This window comes from Malaya genurostris, chromosome 3, assembly GCF_030247185.1.
Source record: "Malaya genurostris strain Urasoe2022 chromosome 3, Malgen_1.1, whole genome shotgun sequence".
Classification (NCBI taxonomy): domain Eukaryota; kingdom Metazoa; phylum Arthropoda; class Insecta; order Diptera; family Culicidae; genus Malaya; species Malaya genurostris.
In genome coordinates, this window is record NC_080572.1 from 241,326,137 (window position 1) to 241,348,890 (window position 22,754).

The following is a 22,754-nucleotide window of genomic DNA, read 5'->3' on the forward strand; positions in this document are numbered from 1 at the left end:
CGAGGCCATCATGAAAAGCTAATGTGTATTGGGATGCACTTTCTTGAGTTACAGGAAATCGATTGGGTACTCAAAAACACCGAAACAATGATTCAAAATAATATTACAAGGTTGTGTACCGGACACGATCGATTCTAATGACATTAAAAATTATTTTGGGCTATACTAAGATACTGGAAGCTGTCTCGAATTCAGTTTTGTCGTGAATACGACTTACTTTACTATGGGGCGCTTTTTCAAAATTAACCATATGGAAGAATGGGCAGAACTTAATCGTGAATATCTCGACTTGTATTAATGGCAGCAACATAATTTTTTCACTATTTCATCAAAAATATGATCAGGAATTTAGGATAATATTTTGAACAATGTGAGATAACCACAAACAACTCAAAAATTAAGTTTTCTGAAAATTTTAAAACATCGCGAAAAACTCTTTACTTTTACTTGAGGTTCTCGCGCAAGGACGACGATTTTGAGGTAGTCAGGCATATATCTTCAACTGAACGTTATAAAAGGGGAGCCTTGGTCGAAAATCGATATTTATAGCCATTACCGTTCTAATGGCTCTAAATGTTATCTAAAGAACTATTAAGATTACTTTCTTGCAAATCGAAGGTAAAAATCATCAGTTTAGTGAAAATCCAAAATAATTTGATTTGCTTCGTGCACTTTTCGCAGTGCGAAAATAGTTCGAGAAAAAAAGGCAGAAATGAATCCTGTACAGCACCTTGATAGTTTCTTTCAATGAAATATGCAAATCGGAAATAAGATAATCGACGTCAAAATTCTATAAGTGCCTATATGTGTGGCCGTTGGAACCGCTCATCTGTGAAAAAACTACAAACGAAATCATAAGAAGCCTCTTAAGAAAAATTGATTCAGTTTGGCATCATTTGGCACTGCGAGCGGATGTGTCGGTTTGATGCAAAGCTAGTTTCAATTCAAGCAAGAACGATTGCATCAGCTGCTGGTCAATTGCATTAGAGAAAACGAAAACAAGAAACGAAAAGTGGACAACATTATACGAAATCAGCCATTCTAATGGCACTGAATGTTTTCTAAAAAACTATTAAGATTACTTCTTTCCAAATCGAAGGTAAAAATCATCAGTTTAGTGAAAATCCAAAATAATTTGATTTGCTTCGTGCACTTTTCGCTGTGCGAAAATCGTTCGAGAAAAACGTTCCGAACTGTGCTAAATATCGTAGAGAATTCCACTATCAATTGGAATTCGAAAGTGTAAAGAAATCGTGTTATTCGTATTCACGACATCCAGTTATGTCTCTGACATTACACACCCGTACTTTTTTACTTTTCATTGCTGCCAATGACCAAGACGGAAGATAGATGAATGAATTTGCGAAAAAATGAAAATCTGCGAAAAAATCTATGTTTTCGAATCCGCAACCTCCTCCTTGCCGTGGAGATGCTCTTCCAATTAAGCTACTGGGGTATAGTTCTGAGTCAAATTGGTCTTTCCGTTAATGTAAAACAAATGGTTTGCCATAATGAAGATGTGTGCAAAGTTTCATCCAAATCGGTGTAAGTCGATCCTGATTTTGCCACATTTTTCTGCTGTTGATTTCTTGAATTGTTCTTTCTAGAATCGATTATTGATGGCAAGATTTTTTTCCCGAAAACGTTGAGTCCTCGAATGTTCATGTTTCAAGATCATAGAGGGTATCAACGATGTAGGAAATATGGCTTTTAGAGATCAAGTTTTGTGCGTGTCTTCAGGAAACAAAATTTAGTTAACTTTGAAGTTCTTTGAAAAGCATTAGCTTCCTACATAGTTTCTACTACCTCGTTGTCTACCAACAGATCAGGATCATTCCTCCGTTTCGTCGAAATCCATTTCACCGAATTAGTCATTTCGTCGAAAAACATTTTCCCGAAATGGTCATTCCTCTGGACAATAAAACAATAAACTTAAAACAAATTGCTGGTCTTTTGAATTTAACTAAGCCATAAAAACTAGGTTTGGGTAAATCATTCAAAATGAATAAACCTAGACAGATGAAGTACTCATCGATAGCGAAGCATCATCATTGTCCACCAGGACACTGCAGATAAAATTCTCAACATGAGGTTTACTTCTTCCGTGGATACTCAACTGGTCCTTCTCTTCAAAGGAAAACATGTTCATCAAAACTCAGTAGCATTTTTTTCCTGTTATTTATCGAAATTCAGTTGCAGAACTTGCTTAGTGACAGTGGAATCGTAGCATCAGCCATGCAATGGTTCTGTACGCTTAGAAACGGCTGCGAACTCTGTTGAAACAGAAAAATTTTAAATTCAATTCTGTGAATTGACTTTCGTCGAAATTTTTTGGGCTTATATCGAGCACAAGCTCGGTGTTAAGTGTGTTTACAGCTTGTATAACTCAAAATTATCGCTGGGCACACTCTTACTCGACAGACTGTAAGGAGTGTATCGAAAATAAGCTATCGACAAATTTTTCTTTTAAATTATGATAAAAAAATATATTTTATTCATACTAAAAATTGATCCTTTATTGTACGGAATTTAAGTTATTCCTTAACGAATTTTCGAACTTTTGATTGAACGCTCTTTATCAAGTTCCGGACAAGTGCTGCATCGCATTTTTTTAACGCTTGAGCCCAAATTTTTTTGAACTCCTGCATGTTCCCAGTTACCTTACCAGTCTTCTTGAAGACCCTCTTCACGATTACCCACTAACGTTCGATGGGTCGAAGCTAAGGGCAATTTGGTGGATTGATATTTTCTCAACGAAATTTATACACTTTTCCGCAAGCCAATTGAGAGTGCTTTTGGCATAGTGAGCCGACGCTAAATCCGGCCAAAACAGTGGAGGTGTACTATGCTTCTTATATACAGGCAGCAATCTCTTCTGGAGACACTCAGATCGACAGATTTCTGCATTTATAGTTCCGGTAGTGTTAAAAATGGTTAACTTCAAACCACAGGAACATATTGCTTGCCATACCAGTACCTTTCGATCGAATTTCTCCTCTTGAATCGACCTGTCCGCATCGCTCACATCCTCCCCAACGACGACAGTAAAGTATTGTGGCTTGGAAAAGTTTTTGAGTCCTCCTTTACATAAGTCTCATCGTCCATCAAAACGTATGCATCCGGACACTTCAAAAAAAGCGAATACAATTTCCGGGCCCTTGTTGCTGCTCGCTTCTTTTGTTCTACACTTTGTTGCGAGATTTTTTGCGTCTTGTAGGTCTTCAGGTGATTTCGCCTTTTGATGCGTTGGATCATTCCAACACTCATTCCTAGTTTTTTGGCCAATTCACGTATTGACATTGATTTGTTCTTTATGATTAGAGATACCACTGTCTGGTCCAGTTTCGGGTTTAAAGAACCGGATTTTCTGCCTTCTGTAGCTCATCCAAGAAATAGTGTTCCCCAAACTTATTAATGATGGTTTTAACACTGGCATGATGAATTCTAAACCGCTTCGCCAATTCTCGCATAGTGATACCCTTCTCACTCAGCCATCTGTCCAGAACCTTAATTTTCACTTCCTTTTTAAATACGCAACATTTTGAAAACGTAGAACTTCAACCGCACAACCAAGTAAACAAACGAAAGCTGACACCCAAACGCACAGCATACTGTGATCTGTGCATAAAAAACCATCACAAATACATGCGTACACCACAAATGTATGTCGATAGTTTATTTTCGATACACTCCCTAACTCTTCCGGTTCTGTAGCACGTATGAGAGATGCAACCGACAAATGGCACTATTTTCTATCCGCACACTTTTTTTTTCAAACACATTTGGCTTGAGACATGTGGCCGAATATGTGACATATCAAAAATGAGCCCAAATGATGTTAGAAATCTTAATAAAAAAAAATTTTAATGGAGTATCTCCTCAAACACCAAGTCCACAGAGTAAACTACATTGTTTCTATGAATACGAGGGTTATTACTTATGTATTTAACCTTAAAATGAAAACAGTATTATTTTTGATCGGAAAGGGTTTTATTGTTTTTCAAAATATTCCCCTAGATGATCAATACACTTTTGCATACGCCAATATTTATAACATTGTTTCCACTCATCTTGAGGTATCCCCAAAACATGGCTTTTGAACGCTTCAACAGCTTCTTCAGGAGTATTGTATCGCTCTCGACGCAGTTTATTCTTCACGGAAAATAACAAATAGAAGTCTTTAGGTGCCATATCAGGACAGTATGGTGGGTGGCCCATCGATTCGACGTTTTGGGTGCTCAAATATTCGATTGTTTGTGGCGATGTTTGAGAGCTTGCATTATAGTGATGAAGAATGATTTTGCGTCTTGCTTTTTTCATTATTTTCATTATTCGGGTCTTGCTTTTGTTTTCCTCATTTTACGAATAACTTCCGGTACACAAATGGTGGTATACCAATCAGAATTGACGGTCTTACGATCCTCTAAAGCAACGGTAGCGATATGTCCGTTTCTACCGAAAAACCTAGCTGCCATTTTCTTTGAAGTGCTTTGAGCGCACTTCAAACAACTTTTGTTGGATTTGGTTCTTCTTGGAACAGTTGACTGCTGTTTAGTTTCGAGCTCATATGAGTAAATCCATGTTTCGTCACCTGTGTAGATGTTATACAACAAATTTGAAGTACCACGATTGAATTTTTTCAGCATTTCTTCGTACCAATCGGCACGAGTATTTTTTTGAGTAATTGTCAATTTATGTGGGACCCAACGTGAACAAATTTTTTTCACGACTAAATGTTCATGCAAAATAACATATATGTTTTTCACACTTACATTATCAGATTTTTCACAGCATCGATGTTTTCTGGTAAAACAACTGATTTTGGACGTCCTTCTTTGAATTCATCGGCAAGCGAACTACGCTCTCGATCGGATTCATTATACCAGTTTTTTTTTTACAGTCGCGTAGGATTGTGCTACAATGCCAAAAGTCGAATTAAGTTGATTGAAACACTCTTGTCTTGATATTCTACGACGAAAATCGTAATAGACCATTGCACGAAAATGTTCTTCTTCTTCTTCTTTTCTGGTTGGCGTCACCTCACTTGAGATGACGCCGAATTGATGGCACAGCAACTAAGGCTATATTGCCAGTTAATTTCCGTTTATAGTCCAATGGACTTTATTTTCACTTGACTACAAGTGAAAATCTCGCTGTGTGGCTGCTTCGAATCGTCAAAGTACGGCTGAATATCCTTTCTTTCTTGCGAAATACTCGAATTTTCTCCGGACTAACACGATGCAACGTGCTCACCCGTTGAGAGTTTCACCGGAAGTGACGAAAATGTTCACGATTCAATTCCATTTTATTGCAGAAGTAAAATTTTCAAGCCACTGTAAACAAAACAAATAACGCTCAAATGACAGAATGTTTTATGGAGCCAATTTACCTAAAATTAGGTTAGTGAACCGAACCCCGAAGATGGACGGAAAGTACTCAAAATTAGGCAGTTTTGCGGTTCCGTGTACTCTTTGCGCATAGACTACTGCGATCCACCCTGTCGATTGTGAGATAGCGATTATATTCAAACGAAGCCCCGAACGAAGCTTGTAAGAAGTACAATTTAATCAACTTTAATCGTGTATTCATGTACTACTTTTCTTTATATATTCTTTTTGAAACTACTAATCTTTACGGTAATGAGTGCTCAGTAAATTTGATATTTCTCTAACAGTATTATGCATGCATTATTGTGCGAACAACAGGATCCTGTTGTAGATGACACAACTCGGTAAATTGCTCTCTTCTCTTTTTAGTAGTTTAATCCAGACTAATTGCATGATGGAAACAAATAAATATTCTTCTGCATTGTTCCTAACTTTTTTTTAACACACAAACTACTCCTTGCGCTGAACTGCTGCCTTATTTCATTTGTAAATTGATCTGCTCCATCGAATGCTGCTGCAAATGTTATTCCAAATTTAGCCATTTTACCAACTGTACTACCACCTCACCCACCCAATATTGAATATAACTGATTGTACTGAAAATAAACTCCCTGCAATATAAAATTTCCAGAATCTTAAAACCATTGCACTGCATGAGGGCGATATCCTTAGTCTCAAACAACAGGTAAGTGTGATTTGATACCGAACTCACCGTCGAAATTTTCCATTCATTCTTCCTATGTTCTTTATTTTTTTTTTTTTTTATTCAAGAATATAATGTTTAAGGCACACTGCTTAAGCTCTAAGATGCCAAGGGCTTTTACTAATTTTAATTTACGACTAACTTAAAACTAGGGTTGTATCATTGAGTAATGTCATATTTGGGTCGCAATGGTTGACTTTGGCAGATCCAGCCTTCAGCTGGTGATCGGCAGTGGCCGATGAATTGAATATTTCATGAGAGTCTTCCATATGGCGTTGGTGAATGTTCATGTTGGCCGCATTCTTCGGTCCGTGTGGGTCCGCGGGAAACACCCCCAGGTTACGAATACCCGGCGGGTGGCCCGCATGCTGTTGGTAAGTTTCCGTGGGCGATGATGGTCTTGTTACAGAAGAAAATGAGAAAAAAAATAGCGAAGTAAATATTGCGGAAAACGGAGTAAAAAGGGGATATGGGAATGAATTGACTAAAACGACAGAGATCTAATTAGTTGACATCGAGATGGTGAAGAGACGGGGAGGGGGGAAGCGAAAAGGTTAGTGACAGCACAAAGATCTTGTTAGTTCCGATGAAGATGGTGGACAGATGAGGAATCGGGATAATCGGCGGAAGTTAGTGTCGAACCTGCAGGTGAAGATTATTCTTAGCCACAGTTGAAACAACGTCGATAAATAGGAGGAACTTTCTAAGCCAGATGTAACAGATTACACTTGTATATTAATGTGTTTGAGAAACTCGTATATCAGAAGCATATATGAGCTATCCCGACTCGCCAACACATCCCGAACCGGAACTTCAGGCGGTCTACCTCGGGCCCTGAGGGATTCCAGTAGCTTCGACCTGGCGTCGCGATACTCTACGCACGACCACACGACATGCTCGATGTCCTGATAACCGTCGCCACAGGTGCAGAGCCCGTTCTCCACGATCCCGATACGCCGGAGATGTGCGTTGAATGTATAGTGATTTGACATGAGCTGCGACATAACACGAATGAAATCGCGACTCACGTTCATCCCCTTGAACCACGGTTTCGTTGATACCTTAGGAATAATGGAGTGTAGCCATCGTCCCAGTTCGTCATTCGTCCATGAAGTTTGCCAACTTTCGAGAGTTTTCTGACGAGAAATACTGAAAAATTCATTGAAGCAGATTGGTCTTTCATAAATATCACCTTCTAATGCGCCCACCTTAGCCAATGAGTCTGCCTTTTCATTTCCCGGAATGGAACAATGCGAAGGGACCTAGACTAACGATATTGAATAAGACCGTTCAGATAAAGTTCTCAAGTGTTCCCGTATTTTCCCCAGAAAATAAGGGGGGTACTTTCCTGGCTTCATTGCCCGGAGAGCTTCTATTGAGCTTAGACTGTCCGTGACAATGAAGTAATGGTCTTTGGGCGAGGTTTCAATGATCTCGAGGGTGTACTGAATAGCAGCTAATTCTGCGACGTAAACTGAAGCCGGATCACTGAGTTTGTACGAAGCGGTGATGTTTTGATTGAAGATACCGAAGCCTGTGGACTCGTTGATGTTTGATCCGTCAGTGTAAAACACCTTTTCACAGTTGACTGTTCTAAATTTATTATAAAAAATATTTGGGGCCACTTGAGGGCGCACGTGATCCGGAATTCCACGAATCTCTTCTCTCATGGAAGTATCGAAAAACACAGTAGAATCAGAAGTATCCAAGAAATGAGCACGGTTGGAAACAAACGAAGAAGGATTAATATTCTGAGCCATGTAATCAAAATACAAGGACATAAAACGGGTTTGAGAATTGAGCTCAACTAACCTTTCGAAATTTTCAATCACCAGAGGATTCAAAATGTCGCATCGAATGAGCAAACGATATGAGAGATCCCAGAACCGGTTTTTCAATGGGAGAACGCCCGCCAGCACTTCGAGGCTCATCGTATGAGTCGATTGCATGCAACCCAAGGCAATACGCAAACAACGATACTGAATTCTTTCCAGCTTGATGAAATGAGTGTTCGCCGCGGATCGGAAGCAAAAGCATCCGTATTCCATCACGGACAATATCGTTGTTTGGTACAGCCTGATCAGGTCTCCTGGATGGGCACCCCACCACGATCCGGTTATTGTACGAAGAAAGTTGATTCTTTGTTGGCATTTTCGTTTCATATACCTAATGTGACATCCCCATGTGCCTTTGGAGTCGAAATAGACCCCGAGATATTTAAATGTGAAGACCTGAGCTATGTTTTCACCCCCTAGTTGAAGCTGTAGTTGTGCTGGTTCTCGCTTCCTTGAAAATACAACCAGCTCAGTTTTCTCCGTAGAGAACTCGATACCCATTTGAAGAGCCCATGTGGATAAGTTGGCAAGAGTATCTTGTAACGGCCCTTGCAGATCGCCAGCTTTGGGTCCTATAATAGACACAACGCTGTCATCGGCAAGTTGTCTTAGCGTGCAAGATGTGTTGATACATTTATCGATGTCGTTTACGTAAAAATTGTATAAAAGGGGGCTTAAGCATGAGCCCTGAGGAAGACCCATGTAACTGAATCGTATTGTCGACAAATCACCATGCGCGAAATACATATGTTTCTCAGACAATAGATTATGTAAAAAGTTGTTCAAAACTGGCGAAAGACCATGCTGATGCAGCTTCTCAGATAGGATGTTTATGGAAACTGAGTCAAAAGCCCCCTTGATGTCTAGGAAAACTGACGCCATTTGTTCCTTACGAGCAAATGCCATTTGAATTGCGGTTGAGAGCAACGCCAAACAATCGTTCGTTCCTTTGCCTCTGCGGAAACCAAATTGTGTATCTGAAAGTAAGCCATTAGTTTCGACCCAATTGTCTAGACGGAAGAGAATCATTTTTTCGAACAATTTCCGGATACAGGAAAGCATAGCAATCGGCCGATACGAATTGTGATCGGTGGCTGATTTTCCTGGTTTTTGAATGGCGATCACTTTCACTTGTCTCCAGTCATGTGGAACAATGTTGCCCTCAAGGAACTTATTGAATAAACTCAACAAGCGCCTTTTGGCGGGGTCAGGCAGATTTTTCAACAAGTTGAATTTTATTCTGTCTAATCCCGGGGCTTTATTGTTACATGACAAGAGTGCAAGTGAGAGCTCTACCATCGAAAACGGTGTTTCGTTTGTGTTTGGTGTCGCGGCGCGGGTGATCTTCTGTTCCGGTACAGAGTCTGGGCATACTTTTTTAGCGAAATCGAATATCCAGCGGTTGGAATATTCCTCGCTTTCATTCGTGGTGTTATGATTGCGCATTCGTCGGGCTGTGTTCCAAAGAGTGCTCATAGATGTTTCTTTCGTTAAGCCGTCTATAAACCGACGCCAGTAACCGCGTTTCTTGGCTCTAATCAAGTTCTTAGTTTTAACGTCTAACGCCGCGTAATTCCGGTAATTATCAGGTGTTCCATTTTTTCTGAATATTTTATACGCGGAGGCTCTCTCCGCGTTTAAATTTGTGCACTCTTTGTCCCACCACGGGTTGGGAGGACGGATGTTAGTTTTCGCGCCGGGTACACGTTTCGTCTGAGCTTGAGTCGCAGTGTCGAGAATCAAGCCAGCCAAAAACGTGTACTCTTCCTCCGGAGGAAGTTGTTGAGTTCTTTCAAGTTTCTCAGATATCGAGGTCGCATAGCTATTCCAATCAATATTTCGTGTGAGGTCGTACGAAACATTGATTGTCTTCGATGGTTTTGAGCCGCTGGTGATTGATATTACGATCGGTAGGTGATCGCTACCGTGGGGATCAGGAATTACCTCCCACGTGCAATCCAACCGTAGCGATGTCGAGCAAAGAGATAAATCCAGCGCACTTGGTCTTGCTGGTGGTGCAGGAATCCGTGTCATTTCTCCCGTATTCAATATTGTCATATTGAAGTTATCGCAGATATCATGGATCATAGCTGATCTGTTATCATCGTGAAGACAGCCCCATCCCGTACCGTGTGAGTTAAAGTCTCCCAAAACCAACGTCGGTGCGGGAAGGAGCTCAATGATATCACTGAGTCGCCGATGCCCAACCGAGGCTCTTGGGGGAATGTAGATGGAAGCAATACAAAGGTCCTTACCTTTGATTGTAACATGACATGCGACAACTTCAATACCTGGTATCGAGGGGAGGTTAATTCGATAAAAAGAATAGCACTTTTTGATCCCTAAAAGTACTCCTCCGTAGGGATCATCTCGATCCAGGCGAATAATGTTAAAATCGTGGGAGTTTAAGGGTATTTCAGAAGTTAACCAAGTTTCGCACAATGCAAATGCGTCACATTTCAGATTATTTACTAGAAATTTAAATGAATCTATTTTTGGGATAATACTTCTACAATTCCACTGTAAAACAGTGATTAGATCCGTGACCTCGGTGGATGATTTAGCCATCGAAAGATACAATCGCTGAAAGAAGGGGCCAATTTGCAGTCAACTGCTTCAAATATGTTTTTACTGTAGGCATGAAAGCAATTAAAATGCTTCTAAGAGGGTCTGAAATATTGAAAGTTGTAAAAATCCAGTCCACAACATCAGAAAACTTGATAAGTCCAGCACCTAGTTGGTTCTCTGGTGGATTTTTAGGGACGCTTGGGGATTTTGTAGTCCCTGGAAGTGGTGGGAATTCCATCTCGGAATTGAGTTTTCCGAGACCAGGAGCTTTTTGCTTCGGTGATTTTTCCCGATTCCCGTTAGCTGTAACTTTTCGAAGCCCTTCGGAAGACACCTTCGAACCCTTACTAGGTAGCTTATGAGAAGATTTATTCATTCTTTTCCTACAGCTATGAGGGACCGCTGAAGATGGACCTTCCAAAGGGTCGTCAGAATCGCTCTCGTCAGTCGACAAGCAGGCATATGGATTCGTTGTCTGTTTAGGAGGGGTGGCACTTTTAAGCATCTCTGCGAAGGAACGCTTGGAGTGCTCCTTTAGGGAACGCTTCATTCGATCACCTCGCAGTTTGTAAGCGGGACAATCAGAGAGGTCATGTGGACCCTCCTTACAGTAGAGACACTTTTCAGCATCCTTACCGCAAGAGCCGTCCGCATGAGCTTCCCCACAGTTAGCACAACGTGGCTTATTGCTGCAATGGGTAGCTGTATGCCCCAGTTGTTTGCAATTGGTACAATTCATTATCCGGGGTACAAATAAACGAACAGGCAAACGAACCCGGTCCAAGAGAATGTAGTTGGGCAAAGCAGTGCCGGCGAAGGTCACACGATAAGAGTCTGATTGGGGATAAGACTTTGTTCCATCCCCTGCGATCGATACTGAATGCAATCGCTTGCAATCCAGTATCTTGACATTCTTAAGTGAGGGGTCTTTAAAACAACCCGCCCCGTACTTAAGAATATCCTCGCAAGTCAAACTCGCATCGGTGACCACACCGTCGATTTCTACTTCGCGAGCGGGCACGTAGACGCGGTACTCCTGCGTAAAGGGATCCTTTTGAACAAGCTCATTAGCCTGTTTAGAGCTGGTAAACAGGACCCTGAGCTTGTCTGGCCGTATTCTATCAATACTTTTTATAGTATTATATCGCGAAAACAGGTCTCGCGATATTTTTAAAATATTTAAATTTTTTTCTCTTGATTTGGTCCGGAAATAGACCGCGTAAGGCCCGGCCGGTAGTGCGAGCCCATCAGGATAGCTCTTTATGCGGGACATTTTACAGACAAGGGAAGTCTCCATTTGAACATCGGGAGCGGGGGGGCCAGGACTTAAATTAGACATGTCGCGGAACTACTTCCGCGCAGAAACAAGTAATTCGGGGGGAAATATAATGGTCAAAAACGAATAATCGAAGTAACGGTACTTAACTTAAGATCCAACGGGGGACACCAAGCTGGTCTTCGTCGGTCGGCGTATCGCCGCTTTGATGATGTGCAAAAAACCTCCGAGAGGAAAAAGCACACTTATTTATAATCCTCACACAATGGCCGCTTGTTTATAATCCGCACACTTGGCCTTGATCGCCGAAACAATAACCGGCTAACGGTACCGTTTCGATCCACCGCTCACAATAAGGCACTGTTCTATTATATAATGCGAAAAAAACCTCTCAGAGGAAAAAGCACTATTGTCTATCACACAATATCGTTTCGATCGTCCGACCACTTTATCACACACACACACACAACTGGTTTTCAATGCTTTCGCAGTAAATCCAAATCACGTCCGTTCGCTCGGAAGGTTGAAACGGCAATGATGTTCTTTATTTGAATCATTTTAAAATAACAACCTAGAGGAAAAATTTCGTCGCGCCTTTCTACTAACGTAAAATTTTCCGAATGTTCCCCGAGTCCCGTTTTCATTGCAAATCGAAAAAAAATCGAAAAAAAAATACATTTCACGTGTGTTGTTTGCACTGGTTTGTGCCCTTTGTATCAGTTATCCTCGCGTGTGCGTCGTTTGTGTTGCTGTGAATGTCCTATTTCCACACCTGTAAAAAAACGCAAACCCTTCACCAAACCGACTCGCACGACACTTTCACAGAAAACTAAAGCTCACCACCACCGATCATTCACTAGCTTTATTGTTTACAACTGATTGGAGATAGGCTGTTGAGTAGTTGTTAAAACTACTCGGTGGTCATGCTGCTTCTACCAGCTGTAATCTATTTCTATTGTTTACATAAAGCTATTTCCATATACCGCAACATGTTTAGTAAAGGTTTCAAATGTAAGTAGCGGTAAAAGACAACCAACACATGATTTTCTTTTTAAATTCTATTTTTTTTTTCTATAAAACTCCTATTCCTTCATAGACACTTGTCATTTTATTTCCGACATTTCGTACGGCATGTGAATCTGCTAGCCGCCTGTTGAACAAAAGCGAAACGGTTACTTGGATCACATTTTTTTCTTCTTCGAGTTTTCAACTTCAAATTATGTTTCTAACGCGCCTTCTTTGTTTTGCCTTCGATTTACCACTGTATTTTTTAAAAAAAATACAGCTTATCAAGTATCAGCAGAGCTGCAACGAGGCTGAGTTGTTGGCCGAGCGGATGAAGCAAACCGAACGGGAGCTGGCCAACATCAAGAAGGAAGCCAACAACTATCAGAACATGTTGCAGCAGAGCCAGGCCCAGTACGCCACACTGGAGAAAAAGTACGGCCGGGTTAAGAAAATTTTGCGCGATTATCAGCACCGCGAACGAGATATGGTGAGTTTGCGTTTTGTGTGTAATGTGTCCACTGACGAATCAAACGTTTCTTCCCAATTAGATCCAATTCCAGGAGTACTACCTCCAGCACCTGCAGGAAAAGGATACCGAGTACAACGCTTTGGTCAAAATGCTAAAAGACCGAGTGATCCATCTGGAACAGGAACTGCAGGAGACTCAACGAAAAGCCGGCTTCCCAGTGATACTGCCGTACGATAGCACCAGCTTGAAGCTGACCCCGCAAATGACTCGAAAACAACCTCCGAAACCGGTGTTCCAAAAGCTGGAAACAGATCTGTCCGATACGGAATTTTCCGACCTGTCTCCGGACGGCGAAGGTGAGGACGGCAAGACGGCTACGGTCGAACGTAAATTGCCCGTACAGAAGGACGACGAGTTGGATACGGCCGTCCCGCAACATGAGCTATTGGATAATTCCGTCAACAAAGGAAAAAGTGATTTGGTAGCGCGAGGAGGTAAATCAAAGCGTCTTCCAGGTAAAAAGAGTCACAGCAATAGTGGCTCGGACTGTGCGCTGGATGAAAGCGAGGAGGAAATTACCGATTCTACTTCGGTGTCCCACGAATACAGTGGACTGTACAGCACACCTCAGATCATCAACCGTCAGGTGAATTCCATCAAAAATGGCCAGGAGAATTCAGGTCTTCCGGTGTACGCTCAGGTGAACAAAGAACGCGCCGATCATCATCACAATGTAGCACAGACACAACACTCGACTATCCCGAATATCTATCGAAATGCACCCACAGACAACAGCAAACTAAATTCCAGCTACGGTTCCGATCTCAATGCTTCCTCGTATGACAGTGATCTTGGTTCGTCGACCGACAAACTGAAGGACAGTGGAGTTTCCAGCGAAAGTTGGATGTATCCATCCCGAAGACCCAAGGGATTGAAAGGAATAACGCCACCGGTACTGGCGGAACAGCTCAAGGAACGGCTAGCAGAACGACGCACTCTGGATGACGGCTCTTCGCGTGATTCCAGCGACGACTACTCGGAGATCAACCAGCGACACATCAGTCCGGCTGCGTCGCTGTCGCAGAATTTATTGGTTGAAATCAAGAAAGCAGTTAACGAGGCCCAGCCAAAAGGTAAGTTGGCAGTTCCATAGTATTGCTGTCTGGTTTGTGTGCTTGTAAAAGTCTTATTCACATGTGGATATGATTTCTGTCGCTGGAATATGATAAACTTGCCTTTAAAATATCTTCAAATGCATGCATTTCTAATATATACTGATACTGATACTGGACGCAACTAAACTGCTGTGTGAATAAGCCTTGAAGCTACGAAACTACGCCTCGAAAAGCGAGTAACGGCCGATTGAATAAATATCGAAATTTTCCAAACTAGTGTCATGCTTAGCTTGCGTGATGTTATGGTAGGACCGAATGATAATTGTAGTTTTTCTTTGGGTGTTTTTTCTTCCTTTTTTTACATCCGGCTTCCGATCGTTCGCAGTGAAAAACATTCTTCCACAAAATCTGTCTCCTCCAGGAAGTAGCAGTCCGTGGCAACAGCAACAGACGCCATCGAGTCAGCAGGCAGGCGGAAACGGTTCCCAGGGTCCACCCTCGCCGTCCAGCGCCAGCAGCGGTTCTACGTCACCCGGTGCGTATTCCCCCAGTCGCACCCTGGATCTGTCCGGATCGACGTCGAGTTTTTCGAGTGATCGCCTGAGGGATTCACACCAGTGGAAGAGTGGCCCGGTCGAGGAGTGGTCTAACGAACAGGTGAGTTCAGCCTTTGATTTCACACGCGAGTTGAACGATGAATATGATATCTTAGAGATAAACTTATCAGATTGCTACTGTCTCAAAAGCATGAAACAGTCTACCTGTACTCTATTCTGTACCTATTTAGATTTTCTCACGTAATTCCCGATGGACTTTTTTGCAATTGAATAAATGTCTGGAGGCATTCTTCCGTGTTTGGTTTTTCATTAACAACCGCCGCCACAGTTGAAAGTTTTGTTTTTTTACCCAACCTTGGATCTCTTACCAAATCATCAACAACGTCTATATTTACTGGAGCAAATTGCAACTCACTTTTAGAGTCTTCTCTGAATTAAACAATATTCAGTTTTAAACTTTAGGAATGTTTAGAAAATTGCAGTCTATTTTAGAGCACTTTCTACCATTTCAAAAAAATTCTAATTACTTCTGTAGCAGTACTAACAGAAATATTTTTGACATATTACTTTACTATGCGGCGCCTTTTCAAAATTGGATTATGTGGAAGAGTGATAAGTTTTCTATCGTGAATATTTCGTACTGTACAAAGACGACAATGTCTTTCTCATGCCATCGAAAATATGATCAGCAACAATGCTGCTCGAATATCAAAACTGCAATGAACGCCAATGATCATCGTTCGCTTCCCTTCGCCTTTGTTCGGTAATCGCTCTGATACACTGAAAATAATTTGCACGCTAGCATCATGTGCAAAGCATTTGAACTATCGCTACTATCGGACTTGTCCGTATATTCGGGTGCGAACGAAGCCGATACTGCTTCGTTGCTCGCATGAAGATCTATTCCTTGCAGTTGTTATTCGTATTGAACATATGACGAATGACTTAACGCGAATGTGAAACGAATATTCATGCAGCGATCATCGTCAAAACCTAATTCGTGATGATCGTTCGTGCTGTCTTTGAAACAAGCAAATTAAGACGTTTTCCTCTGTATTAGTACCATAGTCTTATGTGTGTGATGAATCATATCCCAGCACTCCCCAATTGCTGCTACCTCGCGAGATATTTTGAATTTATTAGATGAAGAATGCTTCGTGGAGAATGGAATCCAAGGATCATCGCAGTGACGCTATTCGAAACAATTCGAAGAGTAAAGTAAATTAACGAATGACAAAAGAATGTATAAAACGAACATGCACGATGTATACCAGCAGCGAAGAATGCATTAGTAGATTCGGGTTCTCTACGATTATTGCTTATTCATTTTCACCCTTCTCTCTTTTGTGCAGTGAATAGTTCAAAGTTGTTCGAGACGGGCATTAGTATAGACAGGATATTCGCAGTGAGGATGGGTGAATGAATTGGTTACACGAAGAATATGTGCAACATTTGTCAGCAATTATGATCTATAAATAAGACAAAGTTTTCCTAAACTGTTGGAATCAAGGAGGGAAACTCGTCACGCTCGCTTACGCTTTCTTGAACTTGTACGACGATTTCAATATAATCAGTTACGCATCAGTTCAACTGAACGAGTTCAAATGAAAGGCAAAATTATGTTTAGCATTAGACGGAAAACGACCAGCTATTTTACACAGCTTATCACTAGCAAGATTAAGTAAATTGTTATCCGCCAGACACAGTCGAACTGGTGGTTAGTATTTTAGCAGCTCTGTGATCATCCACCATCCATGTCAAGTACCCAACAAATCTATCGATCATTACTCAACTGATTCTTCTCATCGGAGAAAAACGCGCTCGAATTTATCCAATAGCGGTAATTAGCATCAACAATTTTCAGCAGCAGACGATTTGCATTCATGAAAAAGGCTTTACAACTTGTTAGAAATTTAACAATCTGGTTCTTCTAGGAACCAAATAACGATCCTTGCGTTTGATACATTCTTTTATTGAAATGATTGTCTGTGTTAATGTGGTTAGTGAAGATGAGCAATTCACTCCTGAACTGATCCAATGAATCGAATCGAATCACTCTTTTATAAAAAAAAACCCCGCAAACGGAAAAATGCCACGAGCTGAACGGATCTTTGACTCTAAAGAGCGAGTTCTAAACGAGACGAAATATGTGCCGAAAATTTCGTTCGTTCTTTCGCACTTGCATCTATCCTTCATTAACAGATGAAAATAAAAATTGTCAGTAATCTCACTCAGTAGGCTAAGAGAGAAACAGAGATGCTATATTGTTTACATTCGCCGATTTTATCTAATATGGCCAATTTAAAAATAATGATAAATAATGTTTCAATGCGAATCAATGGTTCAATTTCGTTCACATACACGAAGCAAAATAGTTGAATAAAGTTCCAGTTCAATTTAAATGAGCTATTGAGCTAATAGGATTCACTTTGGTTTACTGAACGGTTCGGAGCTGCTCACCAAAATGAGCTGTACGAAATATCTGTTTGCTCTCTTTTGTCTCACCTTATTGAATTGAAAATTTGCTAGAAAACGTGTCGTACTTTGTTAAAGGTGCTCCGTTACAATTCTGAAATCGAAGAAATGAAAGTTTACACATTTTATACAATCCATGAGCTAATGAGAACCATTCTCGATATTCAGTAGTGTGAAGGTAGTGTGTCTTTTATTCGTATTCGCCTCATCCAGTTACGTCTCTGGCATTACCCGCCTGTCTTTTTTCGTCACTAAAGACATTCGAGTTGATCACAAAAACTCCACGGGTTTGAATAGAAAATTTTCTCAAACGATATTATTAGCTTTGGCAGATTTTTTATGGTTTTTAGAAAATTTAGTAATTGAAAGTATCGTTGGTCTCACTGGTTCCCGACATTCGGTTGCGGAAAATGTTGAATGAGCAACGCCGGAAATGGGTCATCGATTTCGCGCACTCCAATTTGGATGAAACTTCTCACACGGCATAGCCAATCATATGTTTTGCACAGTCAGAGAAATCAATTCGACGCAAGACGGACTTCTCAAAACAACACATGGATCAATAAGTCCCGAGACTAACAATCGAAACAATATTTTTTTTTGCAAAACTTAGGGGGGGGGGGGGGGTTCAATGGTTCTTTATCTTTTAGGGTGATACAATGGTTCCAACGTTTTTCCAATTATTCAATACCATGTTTATAAACAAAATTATCTTTCGCTTCAAAATAAGCTTCAGTTTCAGCGATGACCTCCTCATTTGAGCCAAATCTTTTTCCCTGGAGCATATTTTTAAGATCAGCAAAGAGCCAGTAGTCACTGGGGGCTTAATCTGGCGAGTATAGGGGGTGGGGAAGCAGATCAAAGCCCAATTCGTTCAATTTCTCCATTGTTTTCATCGACTTGTGGCAGGGTGCATTGTCATTGTCGAAAGCAATCGCGGCACCCACTTGGAAAAAACCTTTTTCATGCTCAATTTTTCATGAAGGATAGTAAATACACTTCCATATGATATCTGTGTCATCTCAGCAATCTCACGGAGCTTCACTTTACGATTTTTCATTATAATTTTTGTCACTTCACTCACATTTTCCGGTGTAACGGCTTCCACAGGTCTACCCGAGCGTTCCGCGTCATTTGTGTCGGTACGACCACGTTTAAACTCGGCGAACCACCGACAAATTGTTGCTGTTGATGGACAAGAGTTCGGATAACATTTTTCAATCCATTGTTTCGCTTGCACGGTGTTTTTATCCATTACAAAACAATGTTTTATCAAAACACGAAACTCGGTTTTTTCCATTTTTTAAACAAACTACAAAACGACTTTATTCCAACCTCGATATCTCAGCTGTTTCTGGTTGGATCGACTTAAAATTTTGACCCGTTTCAAGCAAAGGTTAGTACTCTAGAAAGACGTGGTTACTGGTTTACTACGAGCACCATCTCTGCTTTAGTCTCGGGACTCATTGATCCATGTGTTATACATTGGATTGGATGTACATTGGCATGCACTTTCTTCAAATCGTTGTAAGTCAGAAACCTTCACTTGTACACAAATGGTGTATAAAAAAAAATCAATTCGATGTGAACTTTTCAAGCGGATCTAACAGCCAATGGCAGATTCTCTTTGTTTACTTTCTCTTCTGTGAACAATTTTCACCAATTTTTACGTTTGTTTTCTAGCTATTTGTGTAGAATGACACCTAAAACGTTTGTTTGCTATCAGTACTAGCTAGATCGTTACCGAAGATCTGTACAGGGTTACGTAAAGGAATCTGACACATTTTGTTTTCCACTGGAACCAAACAAGGAAGGGAGAAAGCGAACACGGCATCGGAAAGCAGAAGAATGAAGGTTTATTTTCGTCTAGTAGTTTTCCATCATAGAGCACTGGGGTGTCGCTCAATGCGTTTTCATTTATAACTCGTTTTTTTAAGAATCTTGAAGAATCATGAGTTACAACCATTCATGATTTGAAAAAAACATCCACAACTTGTAACGGATTTGGGAATGTTATTTTGTTTTAAAAACAGGTTCTAGTTTTCTTATATAGAATTTGCGAACCGATTTTTGAATATACACACCATACATTACAGTAAATACAGTAATAAGAGATGAATGCCAAAGTGTTCATTAATTACATCGTAATTACTGAAAATTCTGTCATTCTGCACTGGTTCACTGAAATGTTTAGCAAAGTAGATGATTTTGACGGTTGTGAGCTGCGAAAAATTTTTGTTTTTACCATGATTGACATGGCGAAAACCGTAACAAAATTTCTAAATCGACCTCAAATCTTTTCCAATTGATAGTTTTTATCAGTAGACGGTCAAACAAACCGATAGGACCTTGATAGGTCATTCGCCGGGTGGATTTTTTTAACAATCTTTTGGGCCAACATCCCATGTCTCGTCCAACGATTTTTAAGGGTGTAACAGCAGGGTTTTAAATAATCAGAAGAGCTTTCTTAGTTTTTATAAATGACACCACAATGAAAGTTCATAACGTAATTTAGATACTTTTGCTGAATTTTTATCAAGTTTGAGAGTAAGTATACAAAATATATGCAAAATTGTTGGCAATACAAAATATTTGCAAAATTGTCTCAAGGTAACATCGGAAATTTTTTTTATAAAATTATTAAAAATTCTCAGGGAACCTTCATGTTTTTAAGTTTGCAAATGATTAGTGTATCGATAAGTAGTTAGCAACATTCAAACAGTTATTACTCTGAAATGGCTTAATTTTTTGCAGCGTGTTTTGCGGTGACATGTTTGTTTACATGTCAATAACAGCTGCGCAATCGATTGGTTTCGGTACGGTTTATCGTTTCAATGATTAGTCGAATTGATCCGGAAACGTGAAAGAAAATTCTGCACACTTGGTGCTCAGAAAGTGGTGTCACGTACAACGAAATTGCAGAACGGGTGAAAGTGCACCACACCAGTGTCAAAAGTATTATCGAGAAGTTCGGTAAGACCCTTTCCATCAAGGATTTGCCCCGGTCCGGTAGGAAAACGGGTCCCAGCCAGCCCGGCCGGGACTTAAAAGTGGTTGAGTACATCAGGAAAAACCCATCGGCGTCGACGCGGGATTTGGCCAAGCAGTTCAACACCAGCATCGGGATGATTCAACGGATTAAAGTTCGGAACTCCCTGAAAACGTACAAGAAACAGAAAGTGCCGAAAATGTCCCTGGTACAGCAAGTTCAGGCTAAAACAAGAGCGCGAAAACTGTATAACCGGATTCTACAGAATAAAGACGGATGCATCCTGATCGACGACGAAACTTACGCCAAGGAAGACTCTCGAGCGCTGCCCGGACCGCAATATTATACGAAATCGGTGTACCAGGACCTGGGCGACGCTAACACCACGGTGGCGATGGAAAAGTTTGGGCAGAAACGGTTGGTTTGGCAAGCAATTTGTACCTGTGGTTTGCGGTCGTCGATTTTCTTCACGAAGTGCACAATTAACGCCAAGGTGTACGAGGAAGAATGTTTGACGAAAAGAATGCTGCCACTGTACAGAAAGCATAAGGCTCTTCCTCTCTTCTGGCCAGCTTTGGTTTCAGTCCACTACGCCAACTCCGTTCTACAGTGGTTGTCAAAAAATATTGTACAATTCGTGGAAAAGGACATCAACCTACCGAGCTGCCCGGATCTTCGGCCAATTGAAAGGTATTGGGCAATTGTCAAGCGGCACTTTTGGAAGGAAGGTACAGTGCCCCAAAACATGCAGGAGTTAAAAAAATCTGGACAGCTACCATCAAAGTCACAAAAGTAACTGTGCAGAATTTAATGAAGAATGTCAAGTCCAAAGTGCGAGCGTTTCACAGAAACTAGGATTTTCTTCATTATAATCAGTGAAATGCATAAAAATGTAATTTTTCTACAATATATCGAAAACTGACGTCAAAATATGTTTTTTTACGCTTCTTTATTCAATAATCAATGTTGCTAACTACTTTTCGATACACTCGTCACCCTAATTTCGTCATAATTTGTATCAGTAATGTCATCTTAAGACAATACTTGTGTTATGCTGTTATGCAAAGCCTTGATATTACATATCTTTCATGGGAATCGACTTTCTTTTTCAACAGATTTATATCGTCAGAATTATTGCATGGCTGGTGCTATGATTCTACTGACACTAAGAATCATTTTTACTTTTTTGTTTATGACTTCTGATCGATCAGTGATTTTTTTATTTTTCGTTTTTTTTAACGATAGTAAATGGTAAACGACCTTTACCTTTACTTTCTGACATATCAGAGACTCGAATGATTCGCATCGCTAAGATGCCTAAGTTCGACTCCTCTGTAGAAGGTAAAAGTTTAGATACGAGAAGCCTTCTGCTTACTCTTGTTTCGTCTCACTTTCCGCACTTTATCTACACATCCTTGCTCTTCCTTGAGTACTATGGATATTTTCATATTCCTTCTCCTCTCATGATCTCTAGTTAGTTTGATAACGTTAAAAAAAAACGAAAAAACTAAGAATTCTTCCTGTTCGGAACTCGAATACACGAGAACTGTCAACTTTGACCTTATCCACCGTTTGCAGGGAGCAGCTGATTGAAGAATTCTTTAAAAGCTGAAACTGGTTTCTGAGGACTTGTAAAAAACTTTAGGAATGTTTAGAATATGGTTGGATTTGCTCAATGAATCCTCAGTGGTCCTAAATTTGTTGGATAGTTGGATCACAGGAGTGTTGATATTGATGTCGACGAAGGAGCAGTTGCTGATGATAGAATTACATTTTGTTAAATCTTTTGGAACTGATAGACTACTAACTTCAAACATGTAATGATTAAAATAGTCTATTGCTGTATCGATATCACCCGGATTTCTCAAAACAATTATATGGCACACCTTGACTTTTGGTATGAGATCCGTATTCTAGCCGATTAGTATGTTTGTATATTGATGAGCATGCAGCGTGCTTCATATGATGGTAAAGGAAATGCTGTCCAGTTTAATTTACGAAGTGCTTTTAAAAGAAATTGTTTTTGTATCGATTCAATGCGTTCTTCGTGAATAGCGTTATATGGATTCCATACTTGGCTGCAATATTCCAAAATGGGTCTGACATCTGTACTATATAGCAATTTTAAAGTATATGGGTCTTGAAAATTATGTTTGTTTGGAGTCCAAAATTACACCTAAATCTCGTACAATTTTGCTTTTTTTACTATTTGATTTCCAAAAAATATGTCTACAGAATAAGTTTCGTTTTTCCTACTGAAAGTTATTGAGTTGCATTTTGTTACATTGAGTTGAAGTAGACTTTTGCAGCACCAAATGTGGAATAGATTACAGCGTCGTGGACATTTTCAGTTTCCATGAAGAGTTTCATGT

The 22,754-nt window shown here is 40.4% G+C and overlaps 1 protein-coding gene across 12 annotated transcripts in view; it reads left to right on the top strand.

Moving 5' to 3' along the window:
* Window positions 1-22,754, top strand: part of LOC131436062 (neurabin-1) — a 149,579-nt gene that overhangs the window by 113,992 nt on the left and 12,833 nt on the right. For 10 of the 12 annotated variants that reach the window (XM_058604511.1, XM_058604515.1, XM_058604512.1 and 7 more), the window contains 4 exons: window positions 6,019-6,072; window positions 13,055-13,264; window positions 13,326-14,379; window positions 14,747-15,018. In XM_058604511.1, coding sequence (XP_058460494.1) covers window positions 6,019-6,072; window positions 13,055-13,264; window positions 13,326-14,379; window positions 14,747-15,018 — 1,590 coding nt within the window. The remainder of the gene's footprint in view (window positions 1-6,018; window positions 6,073-13,054; window positions 13,265-13,325; window positions 14,380-14,746; window positions 15,019-22,754) is intronic. The other 2 variants (XM_058604516.1, XM_058604517.1) reach the window with 2 other exon arrangements.